Source organism: Charadrius vociferus, unplaced genomic scaffold, assembly GCF_000708025.1.
Source record: "Charadrius vociferus isolate BGI_N301 unplaced genomic scaffold, ASM70802v2 scaffold324, whole genome shotgun sequence".
Taxonomy (NCBI): Eukaryota; Metazoa; Chordata; class Aves; order Charadriiformes; family Charadriidae; genus Charadrius; species Charadrius vociferus.
Genome location: NW_009648041.1, coordinates 1,634,184 through 1,656,481, shown reverse-complemented (window position 1 = coordinate 1,656,481; position 22,298 = coordinate 1,634,184). Strand labels below are relative to the sequence as shown.

General features: G+C 44.3%; 1 protein-coding gene across 8 annotated transcripts in view; it reads right to left on the bottom strand.

Moving 5' to 3' along the window:
• Positions 1–22,298, bottom strand: part of FOXP1 (forkhead box P1) — a 339,864-nt gene that overhangs the window by 49,475 nt on the left and 268,091 nt on the right. For 5 of the 8 annotated variants that reach the window (XM_009883575.1, XM_009883571.1, XM_009883576.1 and 2 more), the window contains 2 exons: positions 17,162–17,315; positions 10,775–10,979 (listed from right to left, as the gene is read on the bottom strand). In XM_009883575.1, the coding sequence (XP_009881877.1) occupies positions 10,775–10,979; positions 17,162–17,315 (359 nt within the window). Of the gene's footprint in view, positions 1–10,774; positions 10,980–16,894; positions 16,898–17,161; positions 17,325–22,298 lie in introns of all 8 variants that reach the window. The other 3 variants (XM_009883572.1, XM_009883573.1, XM_009883574.1) reach the window with 3 other exon arrangements.

The window sequence follows — 22,298 nt, the reverse complement described above, 5'->3', positions numbered from 1 at the left end:
CCAACCCTGAGGCAGAACTGCCACGGGGCCCGGACAGCCACTGCCCTACATCCTTTCCTTGGAAGAACTGAACCTCTTTCTGGACCATTTAAAAGAAATGCCCATTGCAAAAAGAATTAATAAAAAAAAAACAAAACCAACACAAAAACCCCAGTATCGAATCCATCACTTATCTCAGGTGGAAGTTCCATTCCTGCACTTGAATTAATGAGTTTCTCTACTATTTAAAACTCTCTTTTTTTTTTTTTTTTTATTTCAACCTTATGCCTAGGTACTGTAGTGAAAAGTACATCAAATATACCCAGATGCACACGATTTGAAACGCTGGATTTTAAATTCCAGCACTGCTAACTAATGAGAACAATTTTTTCCCTCTTCTTCTTTGTAGCATCACTTCATGTACTTACGTACCATAATCACATCCTCCTAGAGCCTCTATTTTTCCAGGGTGTAGATCTTTAATTCCCTTTAATCTGTCTTCATAGCCTATTCCCTCCAACTCCTTTATCATCCTCGCCGCTCTCCTCTATATTTGCTCCAGCTCCTCTTTATCCTTTCTGCAAGAGAGTGGCCAATTGTGCATCACACTCTCAATGTGGTTTAACTGGTTCTGCATAAAGCAGAGCAGGAAAAAAGGAGGACTCGGATGCAACACGCGTGTTTATGCCTCCCATGACTGCATTTACCTTTTTAACTGAGACATGGCACAGAGTGTCCCACCTTAATTTCTCAACCCCGATTATGCCTCAGCCATTTCCCACACAGCCGATGCTGAGCAGCTGACGTGTCACGTCAAACCGGCAGTTTGGAATTTTTATTTCCTAGCTGGGCTACTTTCTACTTATCCATGCTAAATCTCATTTTATTCCTCTCTGAACAGCCTCCTAATTTATTCAGATGAAAACGGATTGATTCAGTATCTTAGTTTAATTAGGAAAAAAATGTGATCCTACCACTTTCTTGGGTTTTGAGTGGAGTGAGGCATTCTGTGAGGGTTTGGGGTTTTTTTTGGTTTTTTTGTTTTTTTAACTGACTTTCAGCACAGCAATCCCATCCCTCTTACACACCCAATTCGTATGGCAGAGGGAGGTGGCAATGGCAAGGCGTTGGCCTCGATTCAGCAACGCTTTTAAGAACACGCACAAATTTAAAAAACACAGGATTAGACCTTGGACTTCACAGAGGCTGAGGTGTAAAATTACAAATGTACATACACACTTTGTAAAAAGATCCTGTTTGCCAACCTTATTCTACTGTAATTTATATTCTGTTGTTACATTTAAATTTATAGTAAAAGAAAACACTGGGAAACAAAATCTATTCTTGTTTAACAAAATTATATTCTGTTACATTTAGAGTTGAGGCAAGTCTTTCACCCTTATACAAACCAGCGATACGTCAACAAATATGATTAATACGGACTATTCACGTCAGTATTTCTCACCCCTGTCCCACAGGCACAACAAAACCCGCGCAGAAGGTGACTGTCACGTCGCATCCAGCCCGGCAGCTCGCGGGGTGAGCTGTCACCCACCGCGCGCCCCCGCGGCAGCCCGGGACGTGCCCTTTGGGAAAATGTTTGTAAAAAAAAAAATAATTAAGATAAATAATGACTCCAAGGGAGAAATACAGTTAAAGCGTTGCATTCTCTCTCTGCCACATGCTTTCCCTCCGAAGAATGCTACTTAAAAAAAAGCACTAAAATCGAAAAGGACACAAGCCTGCTTCCCCAGGGAAGCGCGCTGAATCATACAGGTAGTGTAAATATCATATGCTGCTGCAGGTGCTAGGAGGTCTATTTGTTTATGTTTACTAAAAGGCATAACAAATAGTCGCAGTAAAACAGAACAACATTTGGCGTTGGAATGGTAAGATACCAGAGCAGCCATAAATCGTGTTCAGTTGTTTGGCTGTGGAGCGCCGTGCAAGGCTAACGCTGCAGCCCCCCTCTACTCGGGGAGAGCCTTTGCTGCGATTCGCCCCTTCCAGGGACAGCCACCAGCTCCTGGGCACGACGCAGGGCACCGAGGGGCTCAGTGTCCTGCCCGGGTTCACCCAAGAAAATCCACACAACATTGCGAAAAAAAAAAAAAGGGAAAGAAGAAGGGGAAGAAGAAGGGGAAGAAGAAGGGGAAGAAGAAGGGGAAAAAAAGGAGGAAAAAAGGAGGAAAGAAGAAGGAAAGAAGGAGGGAAGAAGGAAGAAGGGGAAGAAGAAGGGGAAGAAGAAGGGGAAGAAGAAGGGGAAGAAGAAGGGGAAGAAGAAGGGGAAGAAGAAGGGGAAGAAGAAGGGGAAGAAGAAGGGGAAGAAGAAGGGGAAGAAGAAGGGGAAGAAGAAGGGGAAGAAGAAGGGGAAGAAGAAGGGGAAGAAGAAGGGGAAGAAGAAGGGGAAGAAGAAGGGGAAGAAGAAGGGGAAGAAGAAGGGGAAGAAGAAGGGGAAGAAGAAGGGGAAGAAGAAGGGGAAGAAGAAGGGGAAGAAGAAGGGGAAGAAGAAGGGGAAGAAGAAGGGGAAGAAGAAGGGGAAGAAGAAGGGGAAGAAGAAGGGGAAGAAGAAGGGGAAGAAGAAGGGGAAGAAGAAGGGGAAGAAGAAGGGGAAGAAGGAAGAAAGAGACTTGCGTGACATATTAGGCCAGCTAACATCATTTACAGCTTTGCAACTTCTGAGTTAATTCACAGTATAAACAAGGAGGAAAATGTTTCTTCCGAGCGAGACTTCCTGTAAACTGTTTGCCGGAGCGGCGCTGGGCGCAGGGCTGCTGCACCTGCTGATTAACCATGCGCTCCAAGAATAAACAAAAACCGAAGCCTGCGAGATTGTTCTGGAATTCGCTCAGAGCTGATTTTTCTCCTCCCCGCCTGCCCGCCCCGGTGTTCTAAATTGGATCCTACAATAAAACAAACAGCAGAACATAGGTTGCCGAGAGTTAAAAATCTACTTTTTACACTACATTGACCACAGCACCCACAGGCACAGCTACAATGTCTTTCTATGAATGGGACAGATTGCCATATGGATGCAGACACCGAACAAGCTGTACAACTCCTGGCGACAAGTGCCTAGGGGACTGTCCTATATTAGCACCACCTGTGCTGGGGAAATTGTGCTCTGTGTACGAAACGGTATTTAAGGGCCCATCGCGATGTTATTTTTGAGTAGGCACAAAAAGGAGAATTACAGTTAAAAAAAACCCAATTCGCCGGCTAGCGGATCTGCTGCTCAGTTCCCCAGATCCTTTCCCAGAGGAATAGTTATCTTCTTTATTCACGCAGCCCAAAATGACAAGCTGCAACACATACACACATATTAGCAGTTTCCCTGCCCGGGCTTATACCGTCATTTTAATGAGAGGAATACACTTTACAATATACATATGTCTTCCCTGATGACACACAAGTAATTACAGCCCTCTCCCCCTAAAAACACCAGCTATATGGAGAAACACCCCCTGGCATTACACAAACGTTGCTCCAGCAGCAAGCAATGCTATATAAATTTTCCTTGGGTTCCTTTCCCCCCACCCCTCAATGCGCATTAGGTAGAGCCAGAGATCTCGATTACCAAATTTCAATGTGCATCTCCCTGCTTTGAAAATATAACCCTGCCCGACAGACAAAAATAGAGCTCTGGATTAGCACAAGATGTCGAGGGAGGGGGGAGAAGGGAAAAGGACGTCTGAGCCGTACCTGGCTGCTGTACGGAAAGAGATTTCCCCCTCTCCAAACTGCAAGAAAAAAAAGGATGCCAAGAAAAAGAAAAGTAAAATAAATTGAATTAAAGAAAAACAGTTGTAAAGTGAACATTACAACCTGGGAAAAATGATGTCATTTTATTGAGAAACTCATTTTTTTTTCCATTAAACCATAGTGAAACGGATAAAGTTTATACAGCTTAATGGTGGAGTTTTACTTTAAATGCTACTCAATATCTTAGCAGTACGATATAACATGATATAACAGCTGTCACACTAACTGCTCGATTTTTATTGAACAGCAGAGAAAATAGTCATACAAAAATCACCTAACTTCTCCTCTACTTTTACGGCATTTTCAAGGGTGTTTCTTTTTCGCTCTCGGGCTGTGATACGTATGATAAAAAACTAACGCTGCTCTTCATTAGCTCCCTGCTCAGCTCTTTAGGACAGTCAGATCTCCCGCAAACGCTGAGGAAAGACAACTTGCACACAGGAGGGAATAAAAAGAAACAGGAATCCATGGCGCAGTAAAACAAAAACAGGTCCCTTTTTAAGACTACTACATAAACACCTCTAATAAAAGAAGAGGACAAATTTTCATTGGACTTCAAGTATTTAGACAGGAATGTTTTAGTAAAAGTTTAACTGCAAAGCGCACGCAATTAACAGAAAGCCATCAGCTATTTCTCTGGTATGTAAAAATAGCATTAAGCTGTATTAAATGCACGTGTAAGTATCTCAGTTGCAAGAAAAGGGAGGAGATATGCAAAGCACTCAGATATCAAACAATGATCTGTTAGCCAGATGGAGGAATAAAACAATACATATGCTAAAATTTGGAAAAGTTCTGTTAGGCGTCTGCCAAGGCTCACCCAATCTATTTTAAGTGCTTTTTGATACATTAGCTTAGTGTTTGGAGTTGTACAACTGACGGTTATTACACGGGACCAGCAAGCGGCGAAGCGCTGGCGTGCAGGAGCTCCCCGATGCCGGGGCAGCTTCCCGGGGACGGCCAAGCATCAAACACAGCAAAGGGCCACACCATGTCATCCCGGACCGGTTAACTTTGCATCTTTTGTGGGGAAAACCAAGTAAAATAAACCAGAAACAATTTTCCAAGGTTTAGGGCAACAGTTCTTTGAAAAGCGTGATTTGATGAGGGCGCTCCCGGCCAGACCGAGGAGCAAGCGGTGTTGTACAACCGACTCGGCAGAAGGTTTCTCAAAACCGCGTGTGCCGCAGCAGACGGTAGGTGCGGACAACGCCAAGGATGCTCCACGCCGCAATTTGTAAAAGCAGAAACAATAAAAAGTGCCTGATAAGGCTTAAAACTGAAGATCAGCAACTCCAGGTCTGAGTCACAGCTGATTTCCACCCCCCCCCGCCAAAGCTGATCACAGAGACTCAGACGGGGAGAGCACACAGCGACTGGGGGTGGCATCTTTGGCGGGGGAGCGTGTGCCATGGGATCAGGCAGTGGGACGCTTTGGGATGTACCTGCACATCATCCATGGAGACGCCCAGGCTGGTGCCCATCGCAGTGTCACCATCACTGAACAGCCCAACCAGCCCCACCGCCATCACAGCCGTACTGGGTCCAACGAGAAGAAATAGCAGCAGCCAGGGAGACAGCGGGATGGTTTATGGGATAGGCAGATGGGCATCTCTGCTCCAACCCAGCTCCGTGGCGAGGAAGCTCCATGGAAGCACCTGAGCCGCTCAGACCGTGGGAAACAACCTCAGGGTGGTGGTGGGGTTTTGTCTGCATGGAGCAACCAACACCTTTCTGGGAGGAAACTCTCCGGGAACACCAATTTCTTTAGGGGGAATGGATTGGAAGTAACCTCACCTAACGCAACTCTGCTGATGGTAAAGTCCGACGAGCTAAAAATTAACTGCACGGAGCAACTGAGAGGAGTGGACGCGGCGGAGCAGATTTGATGCTGGCACCGGCGCAGAACGAGTGCCAGGGACTGCGCGGCGCGGCAGGCCAAGAGAGGATCGGGCCCCGGGAGCATATGGACTGCAGGCTGAACCGTTTCATCCCGAGCATTAATAATGGACCGAAATCTGTAATTCTTAATTGTGCTGAATCCTAATGCCCTCATCTAAGGGCCTTGGGATTTTGATGGAGGATCAGCTGGCATGGAAGATAACAACAGTAAAACACAATGCATTAAGCCTAACCAGCAGATCAATGGTCTGCCACGCCGTCCCTCTCGCTTCCCTTCAGAGCCTTCTCCAGACTCCTTCCTCCCACGATGCTGGCAAGAAAAACTCATTTAAAAATCCCCTTGTTTATCCCATCTATTTTTCCTATGAAATGGCTGCTTGCTTATGAGGAATGACAAGACTCGAGCATGGCTGGAAGGGGTATGAAGCCAATAAGGGACAAGCATGGGATTGCTGATGGATGGAGAAAGGTCTCTTGGATGCACAGCCTTCACCTCCAACTCTACACCTCATCCCTTGCAACCGGATGCATTTCCCAAACTACCAGGTCTGCACCGTCATTAACTCACTTGTTAAAGCAGACTCCACCATCCTGTCCCTGCTGCAGTCAATGCCGAACGGTGCCGGGGACGGGACCAGCGCACAGTCGCCCGCACCACTCCGCAGCACCCCCAGATCTCCCAGTTCAAGCCCAAACTGGAGCAACCTCCGCTCACCCCAAAGCGCCGAGGAACTCTGCACCGTTCCGCTTTTCCAAACCTACCCACACCGGGACTATTCCCAAGCACACAGAGTTAGTACCCACCTAAAGCGACCGGGCATCCACCCGCTTTGTTTCCCTGCTTGTTCTTAAGAAAATAATCAAGATTTCCCCAAATAAGATGCAGTGGAACGAGATGGAAAGCGGGTACCGTCCTTGACATTTCTAAGCACAGCAGATGTACTGAACTAGCTCGGGTTATTTATTTATTTATTTATTTGTTCACTTGTGTAGGGAAAATGCTTGTTACTGAAGAAACCCAAATGCTGATAAGATGATGAGAGGTTTGCATGCTGGTTGATGGTCTCACTTTCGCTTATCCTGAGTGAATACAAGTATCTATAACTAAATATTTCCCTTAGGGTACTGATGACTGAGGTATGTTTATTGCATTGAGTGAATTTATATATATAATCAGCACAATAAACATTATTAAATTGTCTGAGTAAAATCAAAGCATGAAACACACAGTCAGTGCTGAATTCTAATGATGCTGAATGCCCATGATTGCATGGGGAAAGGATCTTAACAAGCCTTGATTTGAGCTTTGGCATCCGCCTCACAAATCACACGAAATGTTCTCTCTTTAATAGTGCTGAATATTGATAAATGTCTCTGCACGGCACAACAGGGAAGTTGGTCTCTATTGGCAATCTTTACCAAAGTGTGTTTTTTCCTTCTCTACACTCAAGGGTTTACCCTGAATGATTTAATTATAATTTTCCTTGTGTAAGACAAATTAAAGAGGAGAGTAGGAGTGTCATGCCAAAGCAGATTATTTATCTCCTTAACAGATTGCTGTGCACCAAACCCCAGAGCTGCTGCTGCTGCTACTTACAGAAACTGGGCGAAATGTGGGACAAAAGCATAGATGTAATATACATTTAAAGCCCAAATGAATGAAAGCATTAACCCATTATTTATAGCTAGAATTGTTTCATCCCTGTGAAAGCCATACACGCAGAGCACGCAGAACCCGAGAGCAGCACCGTGATGCTCCCCAGCCCCTGCCCACGGATGGAGGACGCGTCCTGCTTTTGAACCCATTTTTGCTTTTCAAACATCCCGGGGTGACTGTGGCCACCTGCGTGCCGTTTGCTTTTTTTGCCCTAAAGGAGAACTTTTGTTGTCACTCACCTGCGAGCGTGGCAGCCCCACGCAGCCGCAGCGTGGCCAGGCGGCACGGCAACGCGTGGGCATGCCAAGCAGCCAATGACTATTCCTCCTGCTATTTTAAACCCCTTGTTTATAAGCAAAATGATTTTTTACCCAAGATGTAGAGCAGAGGCTGTCGCTCGCCCCATGACTTTTACGCAGGTGCCGCTGCGGTCAGCCAAGTCCCTCCTGTCTGGCGGGTCTCGAGCAGCCTCGCAACCTCTCCTGTGGGATCAGGAACCCCGTAAAACATGGCCTGAACTGTCCCAGTGACATGTGCCAGAGATGACAGTGACGATAGTAACTCCCACATAACCAACTCGCCTCCTGCAGCCCACTCCTTCTCCAAAGCCCAAGAGGAAGGAGGGAGGGGGGGGAACAGCTTTACAGCACACTCTAAAAGTTAATGTTACCTGTATATGATTATTTATTGCTGCTGGGCAGTCGTTATGATGTGGCTATGCTTAACTGTTAGGACACCTCCAGCTTTTACTATGTGCTTTTTATTGTTTAAATCTAAATAAGTAGCTCTTAGTTGTATGAGACCGAAGCTGACAGCCAGTTGCACAGGAGGTGCGGGAACAAGAGAGGGGAAGCCACAACCCAAACTCCTGCCCTGGCCAGCCCGAATTGTGGACCTCTGTAATGGGAGACAGAGGGCTGATGTGTCCCTTGTGAACCCCTCCAAACAGCCCCATCTGACCTGAACCGGGGCTCGGGACCACCGCCACGAGTCCCCTTGCATCCGCACGCTCAGCCGTGCCGCGCCAGCCGGGCACGGGAAGGCGCACAGGTCTGTCTGCAAGTTTAGCCGAGCCATGCTCCCGCCAGACCCGCCATCGTTTCTCATCTTAACCTTTGCAGTCAAAAACCAACCAAAACCCTACACATGCCCGTGCTCTCTCTTTTGCTACCCTGCTAAAATTTCACCTTCTGTGGGCTTTCAAATATACGTGTGACGGCGGAGCGCAGCTACTCTTTGCTCAGCGCTCGCTCACCACCTCGAACTCCCTGCCTGTAGATAAATACCCTCTCAGAAAGGAAGCCAGCGCAACACACATCTCAACAAGAGGAGTTTCTGTGTCATCTGAAATCCAGGCAGGCACCACGGTGCCTGATGAGACTGCAACAAAACCCTTAAGTGCATCAGTAGGCATTCTTCTGCGTGTAGTCTCCTGCTCTACTTATGGATAAAGATGTAATTCAATCACTGCAGCAAATGGATGGCGTAAACCTTCCATGTACCAAATAGAGGTAAGATAAAGGAAAGTCTGTAGCTCTCTTATTTGTATTCCTAAATACACCTATCTTTGTATTTTGATATTGTAGGGCACTCAATAGATATGTAAGGAAAGTATTATGGCGAGCTTTAACAATACAGCAATCAATTCAACCACTAAGGATTTTAAGTTTTCTAACCTATACAGTCTCCAACAATACCATGGCATGTTTACGCCTTCCAAATTAATTTATTTGGAACTTTACTAACAAAACCGTATGTATTGCCTTGTTTGTAGATCCCAGTTGCCTCCAGGCCACAATTACGGGACTCAGGCACAGGGATCTCCAGTTCTGCTTGGCGGTACACACAGAGAAAATTCTTACTTCAGAACAGATTCCTGTATTTCCACTGCGTTTCAAACTTAACAGCAACGGCATACTGTTTCCTCGGTTAGACTGCCATTAGCAGACAGCACATGCCTCTGTTCAGTGAAAGAAGATCCATTTCACTGCATGGGTTTTTGTTTTATATGCTCAGTAAGAAAAACATAGATAAAACATTTATTGAAAAGTCATAAACCCATCTTGTTCAGCTCTATATGCAGCAAAAAGGGAATTTAATTGTTTAATAAACATCAAATTGTTTTTAGTATCCCGTGTAAGTCTTCATGAAAACCATGTCCTTGACGCTTACATGCATTATAAATGTACACACTGGTGTTCCCCCCCATGTCCTTGCAATGGATATAAAACGATGCCTTACACACACAGAGCAGTTCTTTCAACAGTGGCGCGCTCTCCTTTAAAAATCTATCTATTCCCAACAGCACTATTTTCTTAATATTAGAAAGATATAAGAGGTATTTATATAGCTTCCCTATCAATCTACTCTCAGACCACCAGAAATATAAACTCCATGGCTTAAAAATTCCATTATCCTCTTTCTAATGAATGAAAGGAGGACGGAAAGACAAAGCCATCAGTTTCCATAAAATCCAGCTTTCACTAGAGTCTGCTATAACATTTCGAGATGGGCAAAGGGACTCTCCTGAATGCAAAGGAGCGCTGCCCTCCCCGCTGCTCCCGCAGACCCTCTTCCTCCTCCCTCCTCCTCCTCCTCCTCCTCCTCCGGCGATGCCGAGGCCGCGGCAGGAGCTGGCACCCACCGCCCCAGCTCCTGGGACCGTCTAGCTCACCGTAAGCAAAAGTTATGTTGTTAGACACGCCTCAGTGAAATCTGGGGGTGTAAAGAAACAAACCTGCAATAAAGCATCCTCTGGAATAAAGCAGAGCCCGCACCGAGAAGCACGTCAACAGACAACCCTTGATTTAAGCCATTTCTTTTAACAATGCACGCCTAGCAAGCATAAATTAACTCACACTTTTAAAAGCCAAACAACACCGGTTAGCTAATTTTATCAGCACTTTAAAAAAAAAAAATCCGCTTTGTTTTAGAGAAACCCAGCGAACTCGAGCCTATCCCTGTCTCGCGAAAGCAGGTAAATACAGAGTAAAAAAAAGCAAACGTGTTCGATGAGATGGGGCACTGAAATTTGGCAGAAAACCGGGTGGTAAAACAGCCTGTACTGACCAACGGATTTCTTTCCTCACCTCTAGCCCGCAAACCCAAAGAACATCAAGAGTAACACCACCTGCGATGCAAAACTCAAAAAAAAAAACAAACCCAACCCAGCTTACGCTCTTCACACTTTCCCCAATATGCTTATCCAACGCACTTCTAATTAGCTAATTGTGCCCGCATTGATCCAATTAACAAGCCATAAAGATCCCAACAAAAGGACCGTATTCTGCCCAGTGGAGGCTCTATTCAACCACGCCAGAAAAAAAAAAAAAAAAAAGAAAAAAAATCAGGCGGAGCAAGACGTGGAGGACAAAACCGAGGCCAAGGCGGTTGGCCACTGCTCCCAACCATCGTGCCATCATTTCGGCACGCTGCGCGGAGATGCTGAGGGGTGGAAACCCCACCGGCACCTACCTCTCCCGTTTAGGAGTGTGGACCGATAGCTGTCCGTTAGTTGAGGCGTGGGGGTTGATGATTAAGGAGGTCTTAGACGGCGCGGAGGAGGAGACGCAGGTGGTGGACAGGTCCAGGCTGCTGTGGTTGTTGCTGGCTGCCTCCTCCGCCGTGTGCGAGCTTGTCACTTCCTTCCAGAGCTGCTGCAGTTCTGTTGGAATCATGCCTGAAACAAACAAATTGGATAATTAAATCAATTAACAGCTAATTCGGCCGTCTTCAAACAGTAATTAAATCAAAGAGTCAGTAAACAAAGCCTAGTGTTAGTTTTGTGTGTGTGTGTGTGTTTTTGCGCATGTATTTATTTTTTTTTTAATAACTAAAAGCTAATACTGAACACCGCACGTCTCTGCTACATCTTCTGCTGTGACACCTGCAACACCTATGGACTGCAAAATCCCGTGTGTGTGAGTGGAGGAGGGGGGTCGTCCACACAACACACCACCCACCCCGAACTCCACGTTAATTATTTTTTGGAATTAAGATTACAGAGGGCCCATTTCCAGAGTCCTCACTCAGGCAGAAATCGCCCCGAGCTCACAGCAAGGCTGAAAGCAAAGGTGGCCAAGGGCTACTCCGCAGTCAGCTTGAGAAATTTCATTTTTTTTAATTTTTTTTTTTCTTTTTAAGCAAAGTGTGTACTTTCTAACCTGTTTTTTAAAGAAAGGAAGGTCTTAGAAAAAAATAAAATACTCCGCTTTTTTATTATGACAACACGAACCACAATATGACTAATTTTGTGCTTAGGTTTTAAATGATGACAAATAGCTTTGTTATTAAATACAGTTTTTATTAATCACTTTTAGACATAAATTATGAATTCATATTGTCTTCCTGAAATGCTTTTCAAATTTTAACAGTCAAATTGATTATACTATGATTATTTCATTAACACACCTATCTTTCTCATTAATTTTGGTTTCTCGAACTGCTCACTTAATTGATGGATGTGTCTACTGAAAAACTGTGTAACTTTCTATACAAGTAACACTATTATTACCGTCATTTCTTAGATCGATGCTAATGAGCCATTCAAAAGTAAAATGAAAACATAAAATAAGCTTCAAGAAACAATAATAATAAAAAAAATTAAATATTTTCTTAATTGTGCCAAAATGGACACCAGGCTTAGGACGCGGCATTCAAGAAATGAATGTAATGAAGAAATGAAGTGAAAACTTCGCAAACTCCAGTGGGCCAAAGCGAAGGCACGAAGGGGAGCTGCGCGCGTCAGCGCGACACGGGCTCACGCTGAGATCATGCTTTTGGATAAAGCTTATGTTTGTGACATGATCAAACAAGTCAAGTTTCTCTCACTGAAGACTGTTTCAGTGCTCTTTCAGAGAAGGCCATGGGAAAAAATTAGCAGTAGCGACGCATCACTTAAATATTCAGAGGAAAAAAAACAATAATAATAAAAGCCAGTGTCTGTGTGTTTTTAAAGAGGTTTCTCATCACTGCGCTTCCAGATCATCGTTTGGATGACGGTTCATTGTTTCATCGTGTTGTAGCACTGGAGCTACCCTAAGGAAACCTGCCATTTTCTGAGCGCATAGCAAGCAGCTCACAGAGGCATGTATCTCACCAAACCTAAGGTACTGAAATTAAAAAAAAAAAAAAAAAAAAAAAAGGCAGTATGCATTATATTCATTTGAAACACATAATAAAAAATGCCAAGGTCTAAATTTAATTTATTTTTGTCATTTAGAATACAATGGATAGATAATCATCTCAACGTGATCAGCCAAACATCTTTACTTTGCTAAACTGTTAAAGATTTTAATTATGCTAGCTTTGGAGAGCACTGGTCTAATGAGGCGATAGACTCCAGAGAATCTAAGTGGTTAAGAACTGTGAAATGAGTCTGATAGGATTTTTTTATATTCACCGTGGATCGTTTGCATATCAAAGAGGAGTAAATTATTGCACGACAGACCAATAACCTTCCCCGCCTTTCCGAGAGTAGCATTAACAAAAACAGTTGGTCTCTGGTAACGGTTCACTACAAAAAAATGCTAAAATCCTTAAGTATCTGCAATTAATATATATTACGAAAGAGGCTTCAATTTATACATTAAGTGATCAGATATTCTTAGGACACATCCGTTTCTCTAAAGCCACGTCATTTTTCCTTTCATCAGACCCAAACGCCAATTATATTTTGATGGATTTTGTCCCAAATGAGCATTTAGTTATTAGACATATTCAATTATTACTTGTCCCCTGAAATTAAACCTCCGAGCAAATTAAACAAAGAAAAAGGTCAGTACACAAGCCTGTGTCCTGTTTTCCTGTATCGGGGCTATTATTTTCAAACACCTTGCGAAGTGACAGTGTGGGATGTATTTTTAGCTAACACGCTTGACAGGACTGTCTGCGCACTAACAATTACCTGTGAGCACGGCTGACCCTTACACCACTGTTTACTCAATTGAAACAATAGTGAATAGACTTGTCTGTTGATGATAACATATTGATATGAGACCGTATGAGTCGACACCTATTTTTATTTTCCAGAATAAGCAAATAGGGAAAAAATAACTGGCCTTTTTTTTTTTTTTTCTTTTTGCCACCACTTCCTTATCTGGATTTCTGCAGATTTTTAATTAAGAGACAGGCTAGCACCCACTTTCCTCTCCCTGTCCCCCTTCCCCTCTCCCTCCCGGTTACTTCTGGACCTACTAATGCTTTATCCCAAGGAAAAGCTTGCAAGCATTACATCCATTAAAATACACATACACATAATATTTATACCTCACTGTAGGCCCTCTAAAAGTCAAGGGGTTTGGTCTAACTTCCTACAGAAGTGTAATTCCTATTAGCACTAACGACAACTATACCCCGTATTCAAAGAAAAATGAAAACCACCCCATTGTGTGTGGGGAAAAAAACGCTGGATAATAAGGAGGATGTACATTAAATTAAAGAGTTAACTGTGATGTCATACACGTCTGCGCACAACCCGTCGCTTAAAAAAGACCACATCGCTGACATCACTTGATTAATAAATAAAATTAAAAAAAAAAAAACAACAAACCTTTCCTCCTTCCACAAATTTAGTTCTTTTAGAATAATTCTGGAGAGAATTCCTAACTAGCCTGTCAAACTGGGCAGCTGGAAGGTATGCTCATTACTCATCGGCAAAATGGTTAAATAAAATAATAGAACAAATGGTAAAAGCAAGTCAAATACATCCACGAACACTCGCAATAAATTATGTAATTTACCATTTAACAGCTTCATTTTAACAGCGAGAGCTAAATTTTAAGTCAGATTCCCAGAACTGCGCTGCAATTACTTGAGATCGCTGCTGCCGGTGCTGCGACTTCGTACGTACCCGTAACGGGATTTAGACCTGAAACTGCCACATCTACGGGAGCAGGCGGGAACCCAGATGTCTCGGTCCTATTATTTTCACTCACTGGTGATCTGAAGTGTGATTTGCAGTTTCATTTTGCACACACTAAAGATCTAGCTCTCGCACCCCAGAACACTGCTGAAATGCGGTTTATTTTTACACTGCTACTATGTACAGCTGTAAAATCTAGATTATAGATGTGTCTAAATAGAAAGCAGAAAAGATTACACAAATATAACATTAAAGGATGTGCTATTTTGTGTAAGACAATAGGCAAGCACTAAAAACTAAAATACTGCTTTAAACAATGTATTAGTTCTAAAAACATAACCAAAAAATCACTTATGAAGTAGCATTCCCTCCTTAGAAACATTTATTACTATTATAGATACTTAAGAATAAAAGCAAAATGCTTTTAACCGAACCCATAGCTACATTTACTAGAGGGATGATTTTTTTTTATACACGCATTTACAGTATTTGTCTCAGTCTTGCAAATTCTTCTGAAAACAAAAGGGCATGACATACATCTTGTCTTTTTTTTTTTTTTTTTTTTTTTTCCCCTTCAAATAAGAAGTGTCCATTACCAATTATTTTAAACTATAGCCCTGGCCCTTCATTGCATTTTTCAGGACAACTAGTCCCCTTCATTATGAAAGAAAATGTAGGCACAGGTTTAAAAAATGTATGTTGTGGGGACAGTTGACAGATTACTGCTCACGGAACTCAATTTCCCAACCCCAGGTATCACCGGCTCAAAGACAAACAGAGTTGCTCAACCTCTTTGTGTCCTTGTACCTCCATACCCAGGTGACCATGTTCAAGCAAGCAGAAAGTTGATTTAAACCTCATAATGACATCAGTTTTAAGCCATCGTCTCTCTGATAAAAAATAAAATAAAATAAAATAAAATAAAATATCGTGCTGTATTGCAACCTGCCTGAATTCTCAAGTTACTCTTTCCTCCCGCCGCCGAGCCCCCGGCTCCCGCCGCCCCCAGCGCTCGCAGCTCGTTTCCCTGCGAGAACCAGCCCCTTCTGCTTATGTTCACGTCGTCTCCGGCATGCGAGTCGGCACCCCTTCGGTTTTAAATGCGCTTCTTCACGAGGACTAATAGTTACACTACCCTGCTAACCATATCAATCAATGCCACGACTGCTGAATTACCTACTGGTGTCTCCGATGTGTTACCGCACAGATTACACTTCATGCATCACCACATTCATTTCTTTCACATTACACATGAGCGTGTCTTGTCACTGCCCAATTGCCCTCCTTTGGACAGCTTAACTGATGTACTATACAATGAACCTTACCGAGCAAACTTAATAGTATAGGAGCTGTGGGAAAAATTAGAGAGGTTGAAGCTTGAGTCTGGTGGGTGTGTGGGAACAGCCTGGGATGCTTCCAACAATAAATCTGAAGCGTAATTAACACGCATTACAACGTTTTGCAAGTATAAATGGCATTTCGTCTACATGTCCTTTTTTCTTGGCCTCATTTCACACCTTCTCCCCACCACACCACGCACCGACGGTGCCTGACCAACTACCACTACCCGATGGTCTAACCAGGCGTCCAGCTCTGGGATGCTGGGAAGCTGAACTGAGTCTTGCAGCTGGAGGTGTCAAGTCCCCAAAAACTAGTTAGGAGCTCAAATACCATTGGCGAGCCTCGCAAAAATAAGCCGAAATAAACCACGCCAGCCACACAGCAAGGCAGACTCCGCTGCCCAGCCTCGTCTCCCTTTATTATCCCTCTAAGTTAATATTCACCATCCACCTCGCTCTCCTTTTGCAGCTACGCACAAAAAAGGAGGGTGAAGAACAGACGCAGTTTTGTCCCGTCCTTCCCATTTAACTGAGCAGAGCTGGATGTAAACTCATTATATGGTTTAGCAACTAGTAGCAGCCCTAAGGCTGCTTTGAAGAGCCCGAATCACTCAACCTGAGCTGACTCAAGCTGTTGAGGTGGATGTTTAAATTTATGATGGGGCAAGGGAAGGAAAAGGCACGGTTATTCAGAAATACCAGCATCGTGGTCTTCCCTGAGCCACGCCAATTTTGAACAGTCTGCCTTAGTCACAGCAGCCAGGGCTGAGGCAAGTCTGGTAAAACGTCCCAAGGCTTGCAGACAAACCCAGTTTAAAATCAAAAAAATAAAAAAATATTCAAGGCAAAGAGAAAAGAGAGACTAAAAACCCAGGTTGTAAACACTGTCAAAAGTATTATGATTTAAGTAGTTATTGCTTTCAGTGTATCAATATCTTTTAAAAAAAAAAATTAAAAATAGGGATTTCAGCAAAGCAGTAACTTCTTGCAGAGTGCAGGACTGAATAAAGACGTAGGAGGATCTAATTGTCAATAACACCATTAAAATTAAACGGAGTTAATCCCAGTTTGCCTCAGCGCGGAGGGAGGAACGAAGCTCCGACGCACACAGGCAGTGAGATGAAGGCTGTATAAAGAGGCAGAGAGAGGAGACACCGCCGCCTCTCCCGCCCAAAGGGCAACCAAATCTCTACAGTTGGGCAGCGTGCCGATGGGAGCTCCTCTGCGCCCGGCCGGAACCAGAAAGGGCCCAAATAACACACTGAAGAAAAGGAAAAGCTGCTCTCGTGCCACCCCTAGCCATGAACCCAGCACCACGAATCGATTTAGATGCCTCCTGCGAAGGATTTCAAGCCCGGATTACTACAACCAGCAGCTTCGAGTCCACCAGACCGGCTGTAACTCTGCAAATCGAATCCGGGCTCCGAACTGCCCGCCTCCCGCCAGCCAGAGCCGTCCACGATTTCAGCGTTGCCCTTCGCAAAAAAAATAAATAAATCTTTATAATGCCCACCCTGCCTGTCAGGATTTTTCTCTGCTTATTATTTTATGAGCCGATGAGATGTCTCTCTCTCCCCCTCTCTCTTACTGAGCGACAACCGTGTGTGCCTGTGCGTGCACGCTGCCACGTGGCCGGCGGCTCCCAAAGCCCTCACCTACCTTGCGCGAGGGGTTGCAGAGGCAGCGTGGGCTGGCCGGGCTGGATCGTTAGCAGCCCCTGACGCTGCAAGGACAGGAGGTGCTGCTGCTGCAACTGCTGCATCTGTAAGAGTTGCTGCTGAAAGGCCAACTGCTGCGTAGCCACCTGCTGTTGCTGGGGCTGGAAAAGGAAAAAGATAGTAAATAAAAAAAAAAATGTTAATAAAAACGCACTTTTGTCAATACAGAGCAAAGCATTAACAGAGGATTTACAGGGCTCCTTCTCTCCACACACTTCAGCTCCTGAGTGCCGTCACCCGGTGTGTCAAGGCAAGCCAGCGAGCCCACCGCCCCATATCAAAGACCCCGCGGCACACTTAGGTGCCGGAGCTAACCATGGGGCTGCAGTCGATTCCCACCTCCGGTGGTTACTTTCATCCTACCTAAATCCCTCCTGCCATCCCAATTAAAAATGCATGCAGCATTTCTGGGTCCACGCCACCACGTCACCCCGGTCCACGTGGTCACCTCTGACCCCCGAAGCGGCCGCGTTCCAGCGGCGGGTGACGCCAACGCCGCGGGCGGCTGTTGAAGTCGCGGGTAATTCTTGGAGGCAAAGGCACGTGTGTAACGCCGAGAATCGCACCCCACCACCACATCACACTCAGACCTAATGAAAAACAACCCCGCGCTGCGCTCTCTCTGCTCCTGCAAGGGTCGTCCCAACCATTAAGGCAACGCCACTGGCTTAATTTATGGCATTTGACGCTTACTCTCTCCTTGTCCATCCATCAAGCCCCACAATACTTTCTGTTCTGTTCGGAATTATTCTGCGCTGTATTTAAGGCTGCTACTTCTGCACTTTGAAAATTTTAATTATTCTCACTAGAAAGAAGATGGAGTTGCTTTACTCCACAGGGATGTGAACCTTGAACCTTCGAGGTGTAGAAGAACATGTTGCTTTTCTCACTACTGTACCCAGAGAAGCTTTTAACTACTCTGTTTATCACTTCTGACATAAATAAATGAGAAAAAATCAGACCTTTGAAGAAGAAAAACTTCATCTAATATTGTTAATTAGCCATGACAAACGATGAAATAACATTGTAAATCTTTCATAGAAACAGCCACTAGATTTTAATTACACACATTCATAATTTAGCAAACAACATCTTACTTGAATGTGAGTGTTTAATATGTACAGTACTCCAGGCTTCAGAGTCCTTAATTTTGTTCAGTTAAGGAAGCCTCTAGGTTTTGCTTCCATGCTCATCTTGTATTTTATTTGCTTTGTTCTTTAAAATCCATGAAAGGCTTTGCATTTTGATAAATATCTTTTTATTTATTGTACAATGACAGGAGGAAAACTTTTGTTGTGTAAAACATCAATACATCATGCCAGTGTTTAGCAGTTCCTTGTGCTAGCCAAAAAAAATTAATGTAGATTTCCTTAGTAATTATCTGAGTGATAGAAAGATAATACAGTGCAGTAGTACAATAAATAGAAGGAAATTATCTAATATCCCTAATCTGCTAGGAATCATATCAAGGTGGAGGTCTTATACACATTATGGCTAACAATTATGGAAAGAAAATTTAACTCTTGCAAAACTACACACTTTCACAAACAAACCCCGGCCAGATCCCAAGCTTTTTGTCGCCCTTCCCTGGCACCCGGCCAGAGGATCACTGGCCCCTTTCCCTGCTGGTGTCAAACAGGGGGGAAGGGGGAAAATGAAAAATAAATAATAAAAAAAAAATATCCGGGGGAGCTGCAGGAGCGGGACTGACGGACTCCGGCCCCCGCCTTCTCGCACCACCGTGCCCCATCAACCTGAATGCTGCGACCAACCGTACGCCCACGACTGTACTGACAGTCAGTCGGTCTATTTATAAAGTCAACTTATCTTACTGCCAAACAAAATCTAGGACTTCAAGAACACAGCTAAACAAACAGGTGTTTAGGTCTTCTGAAGCGCGGAGAGTTTTCGCTCCTTCGCAGCAGCTTGCTCAGACAGATCCAGTTGTCGCAACTATTTGCGACAGCACCAGATGAACGCGAGCCCCGGCAACAGTTATATTAGGAGTTAAAGTAATGTTTGCCTCCATAAATATTCATTTTCTAAATATATATACACACTTAATATGTATTTTTATATATAATAAACAGTATTACACGAAAACTTAGTCACAGTAAGCTGTTTTACCTGTTTGCCATCTGAGTATAAAGTCAGCATGTTGTTTTTGTTGGTTTTGGGGTTGTTTTTTTTTTTAAAAAAAAAACCCAACCCTTTACATAAATTGACTGATGCCCGTTTGGTTGTCTTCTCAGCTATCCTAAGAAAAGCTCTTGAACACCCTCTACTTTGAAAAGCCAGGATATAAAAGTATACAAGGCCCATTGTCCAAGAAAGAATTTAAAAGCAAGACACGTTGCCAAACTGCGCTCCCCACCCAGTTACCAAACACAGGATACAAGGCAGTTTGTTTACTTCTCACAATTCAATGCATACAAAAAAGGTCTCAGTGCAGTCCTGTTGTCAGGTCAGTAGTCAGTGTTAAAATGCTGAAATATCCTGATAAAACTTGCATTTTTGATCCCCTCCCTAAAGCTTCTGTCAAAGGTCTGTTTTCCTTTCTTAGGTTACTCCCTACTGCCTAACATAAACTGTCACAACTGCTGGAGGACAAACGGCCCCGTTTGGAAAATAACCCGCTCCGTCCAGCGCCATGGCAGACGGTGGGACCCTTCTCCTGCACTCCCTTCGCCCCGGGGGGGACCCGAATTCGCCGGGGGCGATGCTGAGCTCTCTCGCTACCAGGTGCTGCGCGGTGCTCACTCTCCGCTATGGAACCCACCAGTAAAACCCAACAAAAACCTTACTGGGGTCCGTCCGCTGTCCCGCTTGGGGGTCCGATCCCTTTTACCAGTGGGGCTTGGGCGATTTGTTGAGTTTTTCTTCTTTCACGGCACCATAGGCCGAGGCACTAAACAAAACGATTTGGGGGATGCAGTACGTGTTCCATCTGCCAAGGTGCAAACTCAGCCCTTGTTAGCACGGCAGCCGCCGGTCCCCACCGCGGCACCGCTCGCCCTGTGACCCCACCGTCGGTTTTTAGTACGAGAGGGAGGGGGGGGGGGAAAGTAAAATGAAATAAAAGACCACCGCCTGCATTCTAATTTAGCAGAAATAACCTCCTTAAGGCAGGAAAACCAGGGCTGGACCAACCTGCGGGGTGAAAGGCATCGCTGAAACGGGCCTCGACTAAAACCATGGGCAAAAACGTCCCCCCAAAACCCCAGAAAAAGCTGAAGAGACTCGGGCTCCTTGTTCTCCTAACAGCTATCGTGTTAAAATGCTCCTCTTGAAACAGGAAGGAGTCCTTTCTTATTGTTGCTTTCGATAGTGTAATATCAGAAGTGTGACCACAGTAAATCAGTGTGTTAGATATTGAAATGCCATCACATTGTCTAACTTCCCTTCTCGTCTTTTTTAACACAAAGTATTTTTTCTTTAAGCTGCAAGCCCTCATCTTTGTGTCTGAGATGCTCTCCTGTCTGACAACAGCAATTTAGAAGAGTTAACTTTTATCGTTCATTCTGCTGTGTAACTTTCCCCTTCAAATTTCTTTATCTGCCCTCTGAGCTCATCTGAACTTTCATGTTCTCCCAGCATGCAGGCTTGCATTCAAAACTATGTCTAATAGACCAAATAAGAGGTTAATAAGAAGTGGCAACAGAAAGAAAAAATACAATCCCTGGTAACTGATAAGAATGACAGTGGCAGCCCTTTATTGTTTGTCTTCAAATATAGAGTTAAAGATCTTTAAAAAACTAAATTTTGACGCCTTTGAAAAGAAAGAAGCACAAAATAACAACAGGGGGTTATTGCCTGCCAGCCACAGGGGAGAAGCTCCATAATTCTTATTCTCCCTTTTGAAGGCTGTTAGAAATCTGATTCAAAAAAGCAACAGCAGAAGGAGAAAGCCTCTTGAGGCTATCGCCATTTCCTGTGATCATGCATAATGCGTTTCAAAAGTGGGTTTTTACCAATTCTGTTGATCAATTGCACCTCCTTCATATTCCCTCTTTTTTCTGCTGTGTTTACATCTGATGTGACTCAATGACAAGCGCTGTCTGAGACTGTGAAACAGACCTGTCATGTTGATTTATGGGCGCATCAAACCACGACTTGTCCAAACTGAAGCTCGCAGTTCATTAATTAGAGAGTTGTGACTTTGAAGTCAGCTTTCAGACTGTGGTTTTTAACATTTGGCTTAATTTATATGCTCTTGAATGTGGATCTCTAAGGAAAAAACTGAAATTCCCTTCTTGTCTTTGAACTTCTTTTGACCGCACAATAATCATTTCTTTGTCCAGAGTGATGCCTGCATCCCAGAGTCATTAACGCGCATTGAACTGCCACTGATGAGTAAGCCCTACTGAATTAGAAAAACAGCCAGCAAAACAAAGCTGAGAGCATTCTGCACAGTGATATCTCACAATTACATGCCTTCCCTCCCTGTGCCATTTCCATTTTAATTACTGTTAGTCCTTTAGATTTACATTTTAGACACTTTTTAATCTGTTCCCTTTTTATTATAGTGGCGCCCGTAAGCGCGCTATGGTTAAGGTTGTGTCAGCGTTTCCATTATAAACCCCCGTATTTTCAGGGGTTTATAACTCAGCTGGAAAAATTCACTCTGGGTCGAAACTTGGCACAGGTGGCACGGTTTGCCGAAATTTCGAGGTGGAGGGCGGGGGTTGTGGGGGGGAAACGGGGAAATTGGTGCACGCTTCGAGCGGCGCCACTTGCAAAGCGACGCACAAGCGCTGCCGCTATCGCAGGACATCACGCAGCGTCTCGTGCCAAGAGGCAGCTTTCTAGGATCTACCCAAGCCAGCAGCGATGTCAGATTAAACACGGAAGTCTCAAACTCCTTGTGACCAGAGGGGTGACCTCGGTGCCTTAAAAACAAATGTAATTACAGCCAAATTAAATGTAAGCACACCGAAATCAACAAAGTTTAGGATGTGACAGGTATTTTGAAAGGAAAGCGTATTTAAAGGACAGGTAGAAACCACCCTGGCCTGACCACGGAAGGACCATGGTGGCATCAGAGAGAGGTCTCCTGCCACCATGCCACAAACGGGCAG